This window comes from Pelmatolapia mariae, linkage group LG10_11 (assembly GCF_036321145.2).
Source record: "Pelmatolapia mariae isolate MD_Pm_ZW linkage group LG10_11, Pm_UMD_F_2, whole genome shotgun sequence".
NCBI lineage: Eukaryota > Metazoa > Chordata > Actinopteri > Cichliformes > Cichlidae > Pelmatolapia > Pelmatolapia mariae.
This window is the reverse complement of record NC_086236.1, coordinates 9966523-9983771: the sequence shown is the minus strand read 5'-3', so window position 1 is coordinate 9983771 and position 17249 is coordinate 9966523. Positions and strand designations below refer to the sequence as shown.

At 40.9% G+C, this 17249-nt stretch overlaps 2 protein-coding genes across 2 annotated transcripts; both read left to right on the top strand.

Moving 5' to 3' along the window:
- The first annotated feature begins 206 nt into the window (after positions 1–206).
- Positions 207–2121, top strand: LOC134636637 (cytochrome c oxidase subunit 7B, mitochondrial). Its single transcript, XM_063486704.1, has 3 exons — positions 207–331; positions 1277–1392; positions 1906–2121. Exons 1-3 carry the CDS (start codon positions 295–297, stop codon positions 1981–1983), a joined length of 231 nt encoding a protein of 76 aa, XP_063342774.1. The 5' UTR covers positions 207–294; the 3' UTR covers positions 1984–2121.
- A 1630-nt stretch (positions 2122–3751) lies between these two features.
- Positions 3752–16354, top strand: pgk1 (phosphoglycerate kinase 1). The gene is made up of 11 exons (XM_063487104.1): positions 3752–3937; positions 7232–7282; positions 7631–7786; positions 8023–8167; positions 10431–10534; positions 10689–10808; positions 12447–12561; positions 14047–14226; positions 14308–14485; positions 15444–15542; positions 15643–16354. Exons 1-11 carry the CDS (start codon positions 3873–3875, stop codon positions 15681–15683), a joined length of 1254 nt encoding a protein of 417 aa, XP_063343174.1. The 5' UTR covers positions 3752–3872; the 3' UTR covers positions 15684–16354.
- The last annotated feature ends 895 nt before the right edge of the window (positions 16355–17249 follow it).

Here is a 17249-nt window from a genome sequence, read left to right as displayed (position 1 = left end):
AGCGGATATCCTTTTAATTTGACATAACTAAGCAGCATTCATCAGCATTAATTCCACAGGTTTTTAATATAGTAGGTTGATGTGAAAATTGAAAAATATCGTCACGAGAACAGCTTGTTTGCTAGCGGAGACCAGAGCCTTTTTATGGAAGGTTGAATAACTTACTCAAGTACACTGGCGGGGACTATTTAACTACTGAACATGAACGCAGCATAACTTCCGCTTTGTCTACGTGCGGCGGCCATATTACACTTCCGTGCTTCAAGGGTATCTGAAGACATCAGGCTAGGCAACATGTACCGGTTTGCTAAAGCTGCAGTGAACGTCAGCGGTAAGAAAGCAGTTATTTTCATATAAACTCGTCCTAAATTGTTGTATTTTTAGATCGGTGTGCTGCTTAATACTAGTTGACCTGGAGAATGAGAGTTTGATGGGCCGGTGACCGCAGTCAGCGTGCAGACAGGCTAACCTTAGCACCCCTGTAGGAGGAAATCTTAAAAAGCTGTTTTCCCGATTAATTTAATAACCAGACTTATATCCCGTAAGTGAGAGTAATTATTACGTTTGAGGTAGTCGTTTTAAAGTGCTCCTTATTCAGTAAACATGTCTTTGTCCGACCCTCTGACCTGCGTAACTCGAAGACGTGACAGACTAACACACTTGCAATGCTCATTTCTTTATCGAGTATTTATGCTAGTATGCATTAATTTGTGAAAGTACGCGAATGTACCCGTCTGATGTGAGAGTGCGATACTGCAAGGGCAAATAAGACTGGTAAGTCTCTTGACTTGCCCTTGTAAAAGAGGCTAGCAGAAAGCGAAATTGATTGTGGAAGTACTGAGCTTAACGATTCCTGAGAAAATATTTAATACAGCGAATTGCACTCAGAAATACTATTTATTACAGGAGAGCAGAATGTACGTGCTCATTTTAAGAATGCATCTGTTTCTTTAAACCCCACTTTAAAAGTGAGTTACTGTGTATGTTATGAAAGGGGACAGAACTGTAAAAATAAACAAAAACACATAGTTTAGATAGAAAACAGAAGAGCTCCATGAATACCTCTACATATACATCAATAATAAGATGAAGTAAAAATTTAAACAAAAAAGATGTTTGTTTAGATTTGTTTTGTTTTTATCATTAGTTTCTGTTACTGATTGATTTTGTGCCCTATTTTTTTTAATTGATTGTTTTCAGTAGTTTCTGTATATCATCTCTTTTCATTCTGACAGCTCAGTCATTAACATGAGGACTGTTTCTTCTTGTCATGTAGGCCAGGCCATGCGGCAGGTGAGGCATGGATCCAACCTCCCCCAGAACTTCCACTCAAAGTACGGTGCCGGTGTGTTGGTCAGTGGAGCCATCTTCTGCACAGCCGTGTGGGGATACGTAAGTTCGATCACATCACATTCAGTTATGAGCATGACCTGAACAGACCATAAGATTGATAATATAGTCAGTGTGGTTGGATGTTTGGTGTGGGGGGAGGAGGAATAATCTATTTTTAAAGATAACAAAAAAACATTGCAGTTAGTTTGGTCGATACTGAGATCACATTTGTTAAAACTATACTTTGGTTTAATTCAGTTTAAAACAGAATAAATGACTTAAATAAAGCAGTTGCCAAGGTTTTGGGGACTGAATATAGACTCCCTACTGAATTGAGACGTTTGTTTCAAAATGAAATTCTACAGAATAATCATTTTGTCTCTATTGGTGTTTTTAATAAATGGCAAAAGTAAAAAGTAATTAAAAACAAAGTTTGATAACTGCACACTCGCATTTTCCACTGATATGCAAATGTTTTAATTTTTTTAAATTGGTTTCATATTTCCAAACTTGTCTGTTTTCTCGTTTTCACCAGCAATAATGAATACATAATTTTTACTTCTCTTGCTTCAGGTGCTAACTTCGACTGGCATCACCTGGAATCTGTCACCTGTCGGGAAGATCCAGCCCAAACCGTGGAGAGAGGAGTGAAGAGGTGCCATGACAGAGCTACCTTCCATCCAACCCCTCTGTTTGTACAGATGAATAAAATATCTGCGTGTTCAGACAGCAAATGCTCTTGTTTATTCCAACATGTTTCTTTGTCCAAATAAATTAAGTGTGATTCTACTGGCTCCATCTGTTTGAATAAAGTTATTAGTTGGCTTGATATCAGACAGAACTGTTTTGAACGGAGGAAAAGTGAGTTGCTGAAGGGCATTAAAACATTTAAATAATACAGATTTTACTACCTGCCGTGTGTTTTTATTAGGCTTTTTAACAGAGGTTTAAGACATTTGAAGGGAGCAATATGGTAATATACAATTACAAGTTTTGTGTGATCATGATAAATACTGTTACATGAGAAATACAGGCCTGAAAAACTCAGGCTAACTAATGTACTCAGTACATCTAATATATTCATCCAAGGATGTGTATACAATAAATAATCTGTTAAAAGATTTCTTCTTAAATTGTAGTTACTGGTATGTTTTTAAAATGTATTATGAATTTCATTCATTCATTCAAAAGTATTAATCAGTATTGACAATTTTTACCTTATAGATATTACTTTCCTTATTATTAACCTAATTATATTTTTCCTTCATGTGCTTATTTTTGCAAAAATAATATCCTTGATGCCTTTGCCAGGGGTAGATCTAGAGAAATGTCCTTAGGGTGACATCGAAATCAAAGGGGGGGGGCAAAATCAAAGCCAATTTTTTTTTACACATATGCAGCTGTTACTTTCTGTAATATGTATTATATATGGTTAAAATACATCAAAGTATACACATTTCATTTAAATATAGTCTTAACACACAAGTCTAACTTAAGCATCACACTCTTTTTTTTAATAGAAAAAATAAAATTGTTACATGAGGTTTGTTACATTACATGAGAACACCACAGGCGTAAAACCTGCAGGTCTAACAATGGGAGGTGTATTGCTCCTCCTTTTTTCCACCTAGAGACAGCGTTGCCTACTTTGACATTCAATAGTACCCTCATTTTTTTAACACACAAAACCAAACAATGACTACACTACACACTGACTATACCAGACAATACTACACACTAACTACACCACAAAATGCTAAACTTCACAAATCTCTCACATTTCAAAACTCGCTCTCTCTCTCGCAGCAGTCACACTCAAAACTTTCCCCTCTTCCTAAACAGCCAAACCTCATGTGCTGCCATATCATTTTTTTATTGGTCGACACTACATTTTTCGCGGTAGCATTTTTTCCCCTTTTTTTGTGCTGTCATTTGAAAATGACGTTTTTACCATTTTTTTCCTGCACTAAACGTGATGACAGTATTCAGGGAAAAAAACATCAGTATAATTTATTTTAATCATAATTCTGGTTTTAGTGGCTATCAATAAAATTTAAAAAGGGCATATAGGCGGGGGCAGATCTACAGGGGTGGCATAGGGTGGCATGTGGAACACTAAAATAATTTCTTGCCACCCCTAGTGCCACCCTAGTTTTGCAGATGACTGGCTGACTGGGGTGACAAAAGATTATTCTATGGTAGCACATGCCACCCAATGCCATGACTGTAGATCCGTCCCTGGCCTTTGCTATATCTTGTCAAGTATGCATGGGAGGTTTGAATGACATCCACTAAGTTTAGCTGATACAGTAATCAGGAAGCATCAGAAGATAAACAGCAAACCGATCCAATCAGCGTGGAAGCGCTCCTAATGCATTAGCCAATCAGCAGCTGCGGGTGTGCGATTTGTCCTGCCCGTGGTGGTGTTCCTCCGCTGCGCTAAGGTCACCGCTGTCATTCGGTAGCTAACCAACAGCCGAAGGAGGCGGAGGAGACCCAGCAAAGGAAGGTGCACGAAAGAAGCAACTAAACTCAGCAAAATGTCTCTGTCTAACAAACTCACCCTGGACAAGGTGGACGTCAAGGGGAAGCGGGTCGTTATGAGGTGAGCGTTAATTATCGCCTGGCAGTTAGCTTCTGCTGGCACCGTAGCGGCTAATCGGAAATGAGATTATTGATGAGCTTCTCCAAAATGTCGTGTTTGTTCTTCCTGCGGTGGCAGACTGTTTGGTGCTCACACACAGTGATGTGAGGGCATTAAAGTGATGGCTAAATGGTGTCTGAGTCGGTTTAGTCCGACGGGCAGACGACAGGAAGTGAACACGTCGGTTGTCACGTTTTCCATTCATGTTACGTGCCTGTGCGGAGATGCTGCATGGATGGATGGAACCACTGGCATCCGAGTCAGTCCTGTAAAATACATCAGCATCCCTCTAATAATATTTATGAGTTTGTCGTGTAAAAACCTGAAAAGTGATGATGAATGTTAGTGAAGTCTTCAGATTTCATCTTAGGCCTCAAAGGAGATTTTAAGGGTGATGGTACAGACAGCACCAGGAACTATTTCATATATAGAGGGAAAACTAGCAATTGTTGGCTTTATCTATGAAAGGGATTATTATTTTCATATTTAATGATAATCTCGCAGATACCCAGATGCACATTTTGACATCCATTCTCAGTAGTTTAGGAGGCCCAAAACAACCCAAAAAAGTTGAGTGATTCTTGAGCTGGGATATGAAGGTTGAGCCAAAGAAACACTTTAATTGCTTGAAAACTGAATCAAACAAGACTCTGACTTTATTAATCAGCCGACTGATCCACTTTAACAGGTAATGATTAGGCTCTAAGCCTAAGGTCACTGGCAATTCAGTCCAATTTGTTTGTTTTATTTTATTATTATTCCTATCTTCTAGTGAAATCTCTCTAACAGAAAAGATACCCTGCATCCCAGCTGGGCACATCTGAAGTCAAATTTATATTAGTCTAATTTGCCAGTCATTCACTTTATATTTCTGCAGCCCCCTCCAGTGATCTTGAAGGCACTTTTGAAACTGACACCATGTGTGAAAATGTCAGAGGGCCATGCTGGTTCGCTCAGTTTGGTGATGCAACACCAGGTGGCTTAGAACAAGGTTCACCCTTATTGCTGAGTGTTAAAAGGTCAAAATTCACCACATGTTGAGTTATCCTAAATGTGAGCGAATGTTGTGCCGGTCTGAGACAGTCAGACAATGGGTTACGTCAGATCACACCCAGGGCCTGTCGTGGCATGACACATGATGGTGGTGGGTTTTTTTTCCAGATTCAGATGGAGGCAGTGAATCGGTGTTTCCTTACTGAAGAAGGCTGGTCCTGAATTGAAAAGGGGGAGGGGCTCTTTATTGAAAAGGGGAAAGGGCTACATGTTGCTATAGAGACCTGAAGTGGCTGACAGAATTGAAATGTGTTCAGCAGAGACTTGCAGCCGGCTTCCTCTGTCATGTAGGCTCCTGCTGCAGCATGAAACATGTCAGTTTTAAGGTTGCAAAATTTATTCATTTTTCCTAAGTCTTTGAAAGGGTTAGGGACTGTGTTGACTGAATTTATTTTGGGGGTTGCTTCAACTCCAGCAAACAGAAAGATGAAGGCAAAAATGGAGAGTCAAACACAGTAGTGCCTTTTGGGGCTCTGTACAAAAGTGAGAAATACCCTCACATGTTAATGTACCAAACTTTAAACTTTTTTTTTTTTTAATGCTGTAAAGTTTTACTTGATGGATTGCAGTAGATTTGAAGTCTACTGCAAGTGAATATGCAATAACCAAACACTTCTAGTGTTGTTTACTTCTGACAGAGTCTTTATTAAGTGACTGAAAATACTCATTAGGATAAGAACACAAAGGGTTTCCAATTCTGTTTGAACCAGTATTGCCTCTCTCTACAGAGCAGTGCACTTTTGGTGCAGGATCCTCTGATTAAACTGTTCAGCTAAGCTCAGTAGGCTAGAGATGGGACAATTACAAGAGGCAAGAAAGGAGGAAGATCATGATGTCCATTCATTTGTTTGTTGTGGTTTGAGTTTGCCATTGCCTAACCAGTGTTTGTTTCACCATGCAATGTTAAGCTGCAATTTCCTCTCCTTGTAATGTTAGGTTTTACCAACTAAGGCAAAAAAGAAGTGGTGGCGTTTTATATTTGCAATTTTAGCAAAATAATTGTTCATGAAAAATCAGCTGCTGAGCTGCTGTTAACTCCTTCATTGAGCTGATTTCTAGTTGTAAAGCAGCTAAAAGAGCTTTAGAGTCCACTGTGCTATAAACCGTATAAAGATCTGCATTCAAGAGCAACAGGGGGAAAAATGAAGAAATTTACAGAAATAGAGCGGAAAACTACCACAGCTTTTGGATGAGTGGCACCTGTGAACAAGATCCTACTGTTGAGCCTCTGAATTGCTGACTGATGGCTTTCAGACTAAGACAGTGGATTGCTGTGACAATGACGGCAGGTACCGAGTGCGTGCAGACTGATCACGTCTCAGAGCATCAGGTCCCCAGAGGGAGGGAAAGGAGAGGCAGTTATGTAACCGGCTGGAGTATGAGGGACACGGCGTGTACTCTAAGCTGCCAGTGTGCATCTGTGAAAAGGAAAACGGTTTCAGTTCCTGGCTCAAAATGGGCTCCCCCCCCCCCCCCCCCCCCCTTTAAAAACAAAACAAAGTTGACCAATTTCATGCATCAGTAAATGCTTTTATTACTGTCCTGATGATTTTTTGGGGGGATTCAAGGTTAAAACCTTGAAGGTTAAAACGTATGTTCCCCTCTACATAGGAAATAAAAAATAAAGCGTGCTAAATGGTATTTTAGAGGAAAGCTTCTCAGCTAATGGAGATCTTTGTATTGACTGCCTGGCATCAGGGGACTCAAGCTGTTTATAGCTGACTCCAGGAGTCAATAGAGGGAGGAGAAGGGACCAAACACTGAGCTAAAAATGGTGCAAGATTTAAATCAAGACCTCTGTCTCAGCTGCCAGTTACATCTGGTTTCTAACAAATCGGTAAGGGGTATAGTCTTAAAGCAGGGGTGGGGGAACGCCAGGCGTCTAGGGCCGGTGTCCTGCAGGTTTTAGATGTGTCATTGATCCAACCCAGCTGATTGAAATGACTAAATTACCCACTCAATATGTCCTGAAGTAATCATTTGAGTCAGGTGTATTGACCCAGGGTGATATTTAAAACCTGCAGAACACTGGCCCCTGAGGCCTAGAGTTCCACACCCCTGTCTTAAAGTCTTGCCAATTTCCCTAAAATTTTGTAGCACTTTGTAGCATCCTGGTTTTATTTTCTGATGTGAAATGTTCAGAGGCAAGCATAAGCTGAGGTTTGAGATCTATCGGTTCACAATCTGTTTCTTCTCTTTCAGAGTCGACTTCAACGTTCCAATGAAGGACAAGGCGATCACAAACAACCAGAGGTAGCGTCTATCTTATTCTGAATCTTTTCAGTCTGTTATGTGTTAAGCAGCTGGGATTTCTAGAAGAGGAGCAGCAGATTTAGATTTGCTGAGAGCCTTCCTCGGAAATGAAAACTGAAAAATGAAAAAATATGTCGTTTCTTAGCATGCTTTAATTCTGTTAAAACCCCATACATCGATGTCAAGATCTCACTGGCCTTGATTTTTGACAAATGTAACTGTAGTCTTTTAACAGAAAAGGGAAGAGTATAACATTCCTAAAATTAAGAACATTAACATTAAGTTGGAGTAAGTGTGACTTGATTCTTTTTTTCTAAACACTCCTGTTCACTCGTGTGTTGCCTTCAGGATCAAGGCAGCCGTCCCCAGCATCCAGCACTGCCTGGATCATGGAGCCAAGTCTGTGGTGCTGATGAGTCACCTGGGCCGTCCTGACGGAAACGTCATGCCTGAGAAATACTCCCTGGAGCCCGTCGCTGCAGAGCTCAAGACCCTCCTGGGGAGGTGAGATGATGGCCTGAATAAGTGGTGTTTGTTAACAAGGGCAGAGGCGATGTCCTTGTTATGGTTGAAATATTCTAGTATTAGTAAGAAAGATATTAACGCTATTTTTGGTTGCTTCTAGCAAAGGCAGATTTGTTTTGTTTAAAATGTATATATCTGTCTATCTATACACTAAAGAAGAGAAAATCTGCTCTAAGAACCAATCATAATCACACTCGCTAATTCTGTGACTGTAGGGACGTCACCTTCCTGAAGGACTGTGTGGGCCCTGAGGTGGAAGCTGCCTGTGCTGACCCCACCTCTGGATCCGTCATCCTGCTGGAGAACCTCCGCTTCCACGTTGCCGAGGAGGGCAAAGGGAAGGACCCCTCTGGGAACAAGGTGAGTCTCTGAGGTTTGAGTGTTAACAGTGGTTAGACTCAGCAGCGTTATGTGTGGTTTGGGCTTCTGAGAATTTTTTTTTTTTTGTGTGTGTGTGTGCCAGTTTTCCTAAAGACAGAATATTGGTCTGTCATCTAAGACTACAGTCATATTAGAAACTTGAATATTTAGTCTCTTAACTGCCATCGGTGTGAAGAAGAGCACAATAACTTACAACTGCAATCAAGTTCCTGTTATTTTCAGAACTTGCATGTAGTCCTACAGTTTGTCTCTTTACTTCCAGTCCTCTACTTTTTCTTTTTGCCTCCATCTAAAAGAAGTTGAACATTAACCTCTCACAACACACTGTGAAGTGAATTTTTCACAGAGATTGAAATAATGTAGTTTGGCCAACTGGGTCTTCCTCTATTTGCGTCATATGGCAATTTGCTGCATCACAAATGTAACTGAGCAAGTTGTTATTTGGCAACCAAGCCGTACACGGAGGACAGACCAGGCTCTATCCACGAACATGCTGCAGTTGAATTTTCGAGCACAAAAGACACGGAGAATGAGAGCGTCAGTGCGAAAGGGAATGTGGCCCAATCATTTTGTCAACATAATCGCTGGAAGACAAAATTGTATTTGAAAATATGACCCAGGCCTCAGACAAAGGTGTCTTTTTATAGTTTTAAAAAGTGTGTTCTATATTTTACACAATTTCAATAAGACATAAAAAGATGCAAAGTGAAGCAGAAAAATGGCCAACACCTTGTCGGTTCAGCAGATTTTCTTTGCGCTCTGTCACATGGAGGAAGACTCAGTCACTCCAGCTGCAGCTTCTCCTGAAATTGCTGCATCACCGTCTGACATCACAGTGCTGGTGCAGAGACTGTTTTGTAGCACACTTTTAACCTCACTATGTTCATAGGATAAACGAACTGTGATCCAAAATGTGACTAAACGTTTCTAAAAAGCCCTAATGATGCAACACACACAGTAATAGGCTTTCATTTACCTATTTAAGATTAATTTGGTCATTTGTGTTTTTATTGAGATTCATATTCGTCTACTCATAAGCCATTTATGTTGTGGTTTAGTAAGGCTGCTGTAGGAGCAATTCCCCATCTCTGGGATAAATAGTGTGGTTAGAGAATGCCTGGTTGCACTCCCTAATCTCCTCCTTTATGCCGAGGCACAAATGTTGTAGCATATTCAAACTCACAGACAGACACTGTCTGAAATGAGCGTTGGTCTGACCTGTGGCCGAGCAGCACTTTTGACCTGTTGACATTTATCTTGAAGGTCGGTGGGCTTTTCCTGTCCTGTGAGGCCTCGTTGGTATGCTGGTTGGTTTCTACTGTACCGCTGTAGTGTATCACACCACGGTCTCTTTATTTTTAGCTCATTATAAAAACATGAAATGGTCTCACTTTCTCACTTAAATGGGCGCTCCACTGCTTTTTACACAAGGATCGGTTTGTCACCAGGAGGAGGACTCGGCCTGTGAAACTGTAAAGTGTTTTCTGTAGCTGTGAAAGTTCATCAGGGTTATTTCAGCTTGGAGGTCTGGCTATTAAAAGCATCACTGTGTCGAACTATGGGGGAAGATCCATATTTAGTTTTACCCAGTTTATTTTTTGGCCTGAAGCAAGTAGTTTGGTTTTCCATTACTTGACCAGACTAATCTGCAGCTATTCGATTATTTGGCAAAAATTGCTAACTTTTGTTGGTTTCTGAAGCTCATACTCTTTGGAGGGGGGTAAAAGTTTTAAGCCTGAAGCCTGTCCCGTGGATTAACGTGGAAAGAAGTGACCTGGAATCCCTGGCATTTGGTCGACCCCTAAAGAGCTCTCTTGACCTTTACTCTGCCTACAGTCTCACAGTTGTGACCTTTCCCTGTTAAAGTGCATCAGAAACCTGACCCACAATGTACTGACTGAATCCTGATGGATAAACTGAGTTCATATTGACAGCAGTCCGATTATACCTGGACACAAAACTGAGTTAAGCTTGAAGATATTTGGGTATGTAGGTGTTGCCCTCTGCTCATTGGTGGCAGGTAGATTAGCTTTTATTTGTATGTGGACAGTGGAACTGGATTAGAGCTGAAACAAGGAAAAACTGCTTTGAGATCAGGATGATGACACATGCAGCATCAGTTCACAGGACTTAAATGAGTCTGAATTTAGGCCAACAGTCTTGTTGAAGTAAAATGGATGAACTCTTGCTTTTGCACTTTGCAGCCTTAACAAATGGTGTTTGTCTTCTCTTGTCTTTCCAGACGAAGGCAACCCAGGAGCAGATTGACTCCTTCAGAGCGTCTCTGTCCAAACTGGGAGACGTTTACGTCAATGACGCCTTTGGGACGGCTCACAGAGCCCACAGGTGAGCGCCACGCAGGTCAGGTGGATACAGTGATGATCACTAGGTGACATCTGCGGTCTCAAAGCAGATGGTCTTTGAGAAGTTTTAATTCGATTAGATTAATTAAATGGTATAATTCAGTAGTTTGTAACTTCTTCATCCTTGTTGCTCTTAGCTCCATGGTGGGAGTGAATCTGCCTCAGAAGGCAGCTGGTTTCCTCATGAAGAAGGAGCTCGACTACTTCGCCATGGCTCTGGAAAAACCTCAGAGGCCCTTCCTGGCTATCCTCGGAGGGTGAGAACATCTCTTTTTTAACAGATGAAATTTGAAAATGTTGGCTGGACAATATAAAAAAACTACGCAGAGCATGGTCACTAGTTCTGATTTGTGTCCACTTTAGACATTATTTTCTTCTGCTCAGTTCTTTAGGAAGGGTCACAGGGTGTCCAGCCAGGAATAGAGGAAAAGCTCATTATGTTGTCTGTGGTGTCACTGTGCACTGCTTTATTCAAGGCTCAGTGAGCAGGCAGATCCAGGATTAAGATTTAAGTTGGTTTTGATTTATACTCTAACCCCTGATTTATGGTCACAAATATTTGGTGGTCAACAAGCAAAATTTTATGTACGTTTTAAACCTTTTATCATGTGTCTGCAAATTATGCTCAGAAAGAAAACTGCAACTCAGCTGCTTTTCAGGAATAATGACTTGATCAACAGTTTTAGTGAGACTGTGGCACCGCTTCCTGTAGCTTTGTACCTCTGTCCTGTCGTGGTTTCATAACCTTTAACTTGCTTGGTCTGCTGCCGGCCAGATGTGGCAACATGCCAGAGTGCATTGTGCAACAATTGCTGGCAGTCGGCGTTGACTGCTGCAGCCAATCAGCTCCTCGGTGAGGATGCTGACCATTAGCGTGTAAATCATTAGCCACTTCAGTATTTAACCTCGTCTATATGATCGAACTTTTTAATCAGTTATTGACCAGTAACAATTCCACATGAAAGTCAATATTTATAGAAAATGTTGCCATCTATTTGGACAGAGTTCTTGTTTAAGCTGTTGTTGAAGTGTGGGGGCTGTCAACTGACAGGTTTTAAACCCCTGACTTACAACATTACACCTGCAACAGGAGACTGCAGACTTTCCTGCAGCTCAAAGTCATCAGCGGTGAGTTTAATGGTACAGAGGTGCAGATAAATCGATTAGCAGCTTCGCTTTCTGATTTCACTGACATAATTCTTTTTAATAACTACAGTTGAAATGCAATAACAGTGCAGATTTATTGATAAGGGTTTGGTATAATGACAGAAGGTTGTGTTCGAATATTGGAATAATAAAAAACAAACAAACCAAAAAACAGATTATCCAACCATTTCTTGTCAATAATGGTTTTCCTGCACTGTTCTGTGTGGTGGGATGCAATACAATATAACATCTAAGCAGCTCCAGGAGCCAATATTTAACAAAAATGGAGAAATAATGCACTGCTAAAAGACTTTAAACTACTAAAGTTTGTCTCAGTGTAACTAGATGCTACTTTACAAAGAAGAGTTTCATTCAAAGCCAAAAACTACAGCAGCTGTCATGAAGCCTACATGAAACCCTTAAAGCATAAAGGAAGAGGAGGCCCTCTCTCCACCACAGAGAGCCAGTGAATATTTTTGCTTGAAATGCCTAATCTTATATAATCAAAGACTTAATTGAATTATTGACTCACAGGACTTTGCATTAGGAGGCAGTGGGTTCACCAGATGCCCTGCAGCGAAAGACTCTGCAGTTTTGATAAAGAGAGAAAATCTAAGGATAAAATTTAGCTTTGACATCTTAACTAATAAAACAAACCAGTTTTTAGCTCCTGTATGTACAGATGAGTGAATTTCAGGATTGTCACTGTTTATCTGTCCTGACGTGTTTTCTCTTTCTCTCTGTTTCAGAGCAAAGGTGAAAGATAAGATCCAGCTGATCAACAACATGTTGGATAAGGTTGATGAGATGATCATCGGGGGTGGCATGGCTTTCACCTTCCTCAAAGTCCTCAACAACATGGAGGTGAGGAGGAGCATGCGTCTCCAAAGCAATTTGAAAATCAGTTGATAAAATGAAATGACTTCACCTGATGGAGGTCGCCTGCTCTGTGCCTCAGAAAGCTTTGAGCTTCAGCTCATTGTTTAGCTGTCCAGAGTTTGCAGTTACACTTGCTCCCCTCGTGCTGGATGAACCTCCCAAAAAAGAAGACTCGGTTAAAAGAACAAATCACACACAACATACTGCTAAGTTAAAACAGTGATGCTTTTTGAGTCTTGAGTGGATATGTTAGTTTTCCATGAGTATTCATGTTTTAACGTCAGTGTTCAGCCCCAGGTAGATTAATAAAATAAAATTTCTCCTTCTAATGGAGGTCACAGTTGGACTTTTGTAGTGACGAAACGGTCTTGTGAAACAGTTTTGTTTGCATCACTGCAGAGACTGAAAGTCACGATCGTGACCTAAATTTGACTTCTTGACGAACAGATTTTATTCAGTTTCCTCCTCCTGGTTTTATTTGCCCAGTTTATGAAATGAATAGCTACCACAAACCCAGTAATAGTGATAAGTTGGTGCCTGCCTGGACAAAAAGATTCCTAATCTCACTAAGCTCACAGTTGAACTATGAGGCAAAAGCAGAGGTATGACGACAGAGTGGGTGTGAGGTGACAGAAGCTGGAGCTCTTAAAAATGACAGGACATTACTTATTGTGATTTGTGCCTCAATGCAAACAGTTACAGCTGCAGCTATAAAATTCCTATCTCGGTCATTTGTGACATTGCATATCTTTTTAGATTTAGCAAACTTGGAAACCACAGAGCAAGAAGGTGAGGTTATTTTGCACCATAATGGGCAAATCTGCCCTGTGAAACGGGCATCCTCTGACTGTTCCTGTTTGAGCGGTAAATGTTGTGTACATTCCTAAATGATCTTGATCCATCAGAGGCTGCAAGATATCAGAAAGCTGTTGTCACTTCCCGTTAAATGGCACTGAGCATCTCCACTAGAAATGACACAGACTTACTCAACACATGAAGGATGTGAAGTAAAATAAGTTTTCTAGCCTCAGCATCGGCTTGACTCGACAGTTTTCATCTCGTGGGGTAGCTTCGGTGCAACTTCCAAACATTAAGCAGGACTTAAACACAAAACCTCTTTGAGACTCATACAGACGAAAACACAAAATATGAATCCTGCAGTGATACATGTCTGCATGTTTGAGTAAATGTTTTTTTCTTCTTGCAGTCCTGTCTGTATCATATAGAAACATCAGATTTCGGAGGGCTGTATATTAATTTATTTAAAGTAATTGTCATGGAAGTTTGCGGTAAATCTTAAAATGCATAGCTGAATATAAAGTTTTAGATGCAAAACTTAGGATGTTCAAAAGTGTTCAATGTGTCCCCGTCTGAATACTCTTCGCATATAGTTCCTCAGATTTACTTGTTTTTAATTGTGTCTTTGCTGGTTTCATATAAGTCACAAATTTTTCCTCCTGCTCCTGTCAGATCGGTACCTCCCTGTATGACGAGGAGGGCGCCGGCATCGTCAAAGACCTGATGGCCAAAGCTGAGAAGAACAAAGTCAAGATCACGCTGCCCGTCGACTTCGTCACTGCTGACAAATTCGACGAACATGCCGCCACCGGTACTGCAACAGTTGCTGCTGGCATCCCCGCCGGCTGGATGGTGAGAAAGGACAAGTTAATTTAATTTAAAACTACTTAATGGACTATGAAGAAAGGTTAAGCATTCTTTCCTCCTCTTCAGGGTCTGGACTGTGGACCCGAGAGCTCTAAGGCCTACGCAGAGGCGGTCGGCAGGGCCAAGCAGATCGTGTGGAACGGTCCGGTCGGCGTGTTCGAGTGGGACAACTTCGCCAAAGGGACGAAGAACCTGATGGACAAAGTGGTCGAGGTGACCAAATCTGGCTGCGTCACGATCATCGGTAAGAAAGAGGAGACAAATGGGGAGCTTGTTTAATTCACTTGCAGTGCTGCAGTGCTTTCAACCTGCATTTCTTCTAATGGTCAGAAGGGGGGTGATATCAGCATGTAAATGAAATCGGATTACGTAGAAGTCTGAGAGAATCACTGTTTGGGATGCTGTCTGTGACCTCTAAACACTTTCCTGATTTGTTTAGAGTTGTAATCACAACTTTCAAGTCTTACTGGAAACGACATGCTGTTTTTATAGTTGATGCTCCTTATTCAGTCAAAAAGGATGGCGAAGTCATGTTTTAGGGTAGAGCTACCTCGATGTGTTCCTTAGTTTCACTCATTTTCATCCCTCGCTCATCACAAGGAGATCTTACTGTGATTTATTTGCAGTCTGGTTTATGGGACACAAGTGTTTACTGGAGACACACAGGGACTCGTGCTGCATTCAAGAACATCATGTTTACTTATAGTGCAGCTTTACAGTTTTGACTTTTTTTTTTTTAATCTTTCAGGTTCAGTTCCACATTTTTTTTTTATATTGTTTTATTCTTTTACTACTGACAAATCATGATAAACAAAATGTTTGAGTATACAAAGCTGAGAAAAGCTTTGTTTCCTGTCTCTCTGCACCTTTTAAACTGTCAGATAAAAGCAGATGTTACATAATGAGGTGTGATCTTACATCTGATTTGTTTGCTGTGCAAACAGTAGCACCACATGTGCAGTTAGTCCAAAAATGAGTCATTTATGATGGTTAACTGCATCCACTTCCCTTCTTACTAACATTCAGTGATCGTAAATGTTATGAGGGGGTTTACAGCGAGATTAAATGATGAGGCTGTTTGATTGGGGGGAAAAAAAAAACCATAAACGCAAAATGTGTGGAATGTGCACAAAGAGCAAGTAAAAGTATAATTTAATGGCATTTTTTTTACCTTTAAATCGTTCACGTGTGTTTGTGTTCAGGTGGGGGTGACACCGCTACTTGCTGCGCCAAGTGGAACACAGAAGACAAAGTCAGCCATGTCAGCACAGGAGGCGGAGCCAGCCTGGAGCTGCTGGAGGGTGTGTGATGGGAGAAGCGGCCCCATGTTCACTCACAGAATAGAAAACACTGTTTTTAACATGTTGAGCCTGACTGAGTGTCTGTTCTTTGTGTCCTCAGGTAAAGTCCTGCCAGGTGTGGACGCCCTGAGCAACGCTTAAACCTTCATGAACTGGAGAGCAAGTGTGTGTGTACGAGAGGTGGTTAGCTATGCAGCCAGACTCCTGTTTACTCCCAGAACATCCCCAGAAGTGAAATAAGACAAATCCCATCTTTACCCTGCAGCCTTTTCATGTTCAGTCCTTGTTTTTGAAGTTGTGACTCAGAGGAGGAAAAAGTCAACTCACACCTGCTGTCATTAATGAGTAGAGCGCCCTGCCTTACTTCGACATGCTTCTCAAAGCCACTCTGCTGAAAGTAGGAGCCTTTACTTAACGGTTAGGACAAAAAAGATCAACCTCATCAAGGTGGAAGTCGTTTCTTTCTGCTGAAACACAAACGGCCTCTGCACTGACTGAATCTGGGTTCAAACAGCAGCGTCTGCTTCACTGTAAACTTCCGCATTGGCTCGTGTGTGTGTGTAAATGTTTTGCTGCGTCACTTTTGCCTCCCTGGGAACGTCACTGCACCACCCTCAGTGTATATACATGCAGAGTATATATATTAAAATATATGAGAGAAATGGTAACTTGGTGTGTTACATTTTGTCTGTTGGCACTAACGTCTGCTCTGGTCGTCTGTCCTCTGTGGTGGTTGTTGGTTTCGAGCGGCTTCAGACTGAGATGCCTCGGCTGATCTGTTCAGGCTAATAAAACTGTCTCTGTGTAAAAACTCTGCTGTGAACGACTCCTCATTTGAAGGTGTTACTGTCATAGAAATGCAGCCATTTAAAGGTGAAACTGATGACATGATAAAACGTATTCTGGGTTATCTGCATCACCAGGAAAGGAAACAAAGTTATTTAACTTTTTGGTGAACAAAGATTAAAAAAAAAAGGGGGGGTGAAAAATTAAAATAATTATTTTGTGAACTTGTAAAACTAAATAAGTGTAGCAGAGCTATTATTGTTTTGTTTTCCATGTTTCCATAATCTAGTAAAGCTCAAATATAAGCATTCAAACTTGCATGGACTTCTGTTGATAAAATGTATGCAAAGAGTCTGTATTTAGTGTTGACCCTTCATAACGTCTCCAAATCCTGATGGAGAGATACATTTTGTGGTCTTCTGCTGGTCTACCTACATATTTATTTAAAGGAGTGACCATAATAAAATGTCCTCAAAAACCAACTTCTTCCAAAGATGTAGGAGTTTTTATATTAGGAGTAGCTCATGACTTTTAAAGGTTACCCTTATTAACCATAAATAGCAGACTCGAGTCGGCTTCTCTTTAAGCTTAAGCGGCATACAAACCATCATGAGAGTAATAGGGGCTCAAATTCTGGATCGGACAAGTCGTACCAGGATTTCCAACAAATGTCTCTTAATGATGTAATTTTGATATTGTCTATCACAGTGAACAGGTGATGCTCCCGTGTGGTTGGGCTGGAGGTTTGAGAGCCACAATCCTGTACTATTGTGTTTGACCCACAGTCATGTTTTCTTTTATTTAATCAAAGAGCCACTTTAGAAGCTTCTTAGTTTTGTTTTCAAATTTAAGAATAGCTGTGTGAGATGATGCATGAGCCTGAATTTATGACTTTATAATCAGCTAATCTGACACAGAGTC

Excerpts from the sequence above, each read along its gene's own strand:
- pgk1 (XM_063487104.1), top strand. The coding sequence starts at position 3,873 with ATGTCTCTGTCTAACAAACTCACCCTGGACAAGGTGGACGTCAAGGGG. Across the intron at positions 3,938-7,231 it reads GGGAAGCGGGTCGTTATGAG|AGTCGACTTCAACGTTCCAA; the intron begins GTGAGCGTTAAT and ends CTTCTCTTTCAG. Across the intron at positions 12,562-14,046 it reads AAGTCCTCAACAACATGGAG|ATCGGTACCTCCCTGTATGA; the intron begins GTGAGGAGGAGC and ends TGCTCCTGTCAG.
- LOC134636637 (XM_063486704.1), top strand. The coding sequence starts at position 295 with ATGTACCGGTTTGCTAAAGCTGCAGTGAACGTCAGCG. Across the intron at positions 332-1,276 it reads AGCTGCAGTGAACGTCAGCG|GCCAGGCCATGCGGCAGGTG; the intron begins GTAAGAAAGCAG and ends CTTGTCATGTAG. Across the intron at positions 1,393-1,905 it reads GCACAGCCGTGTGGGGATAC|GTGCTAACTTCGACTGGCAT; the intron begins GTAAGTTCGATC and ends CTCTTGCTTCAG.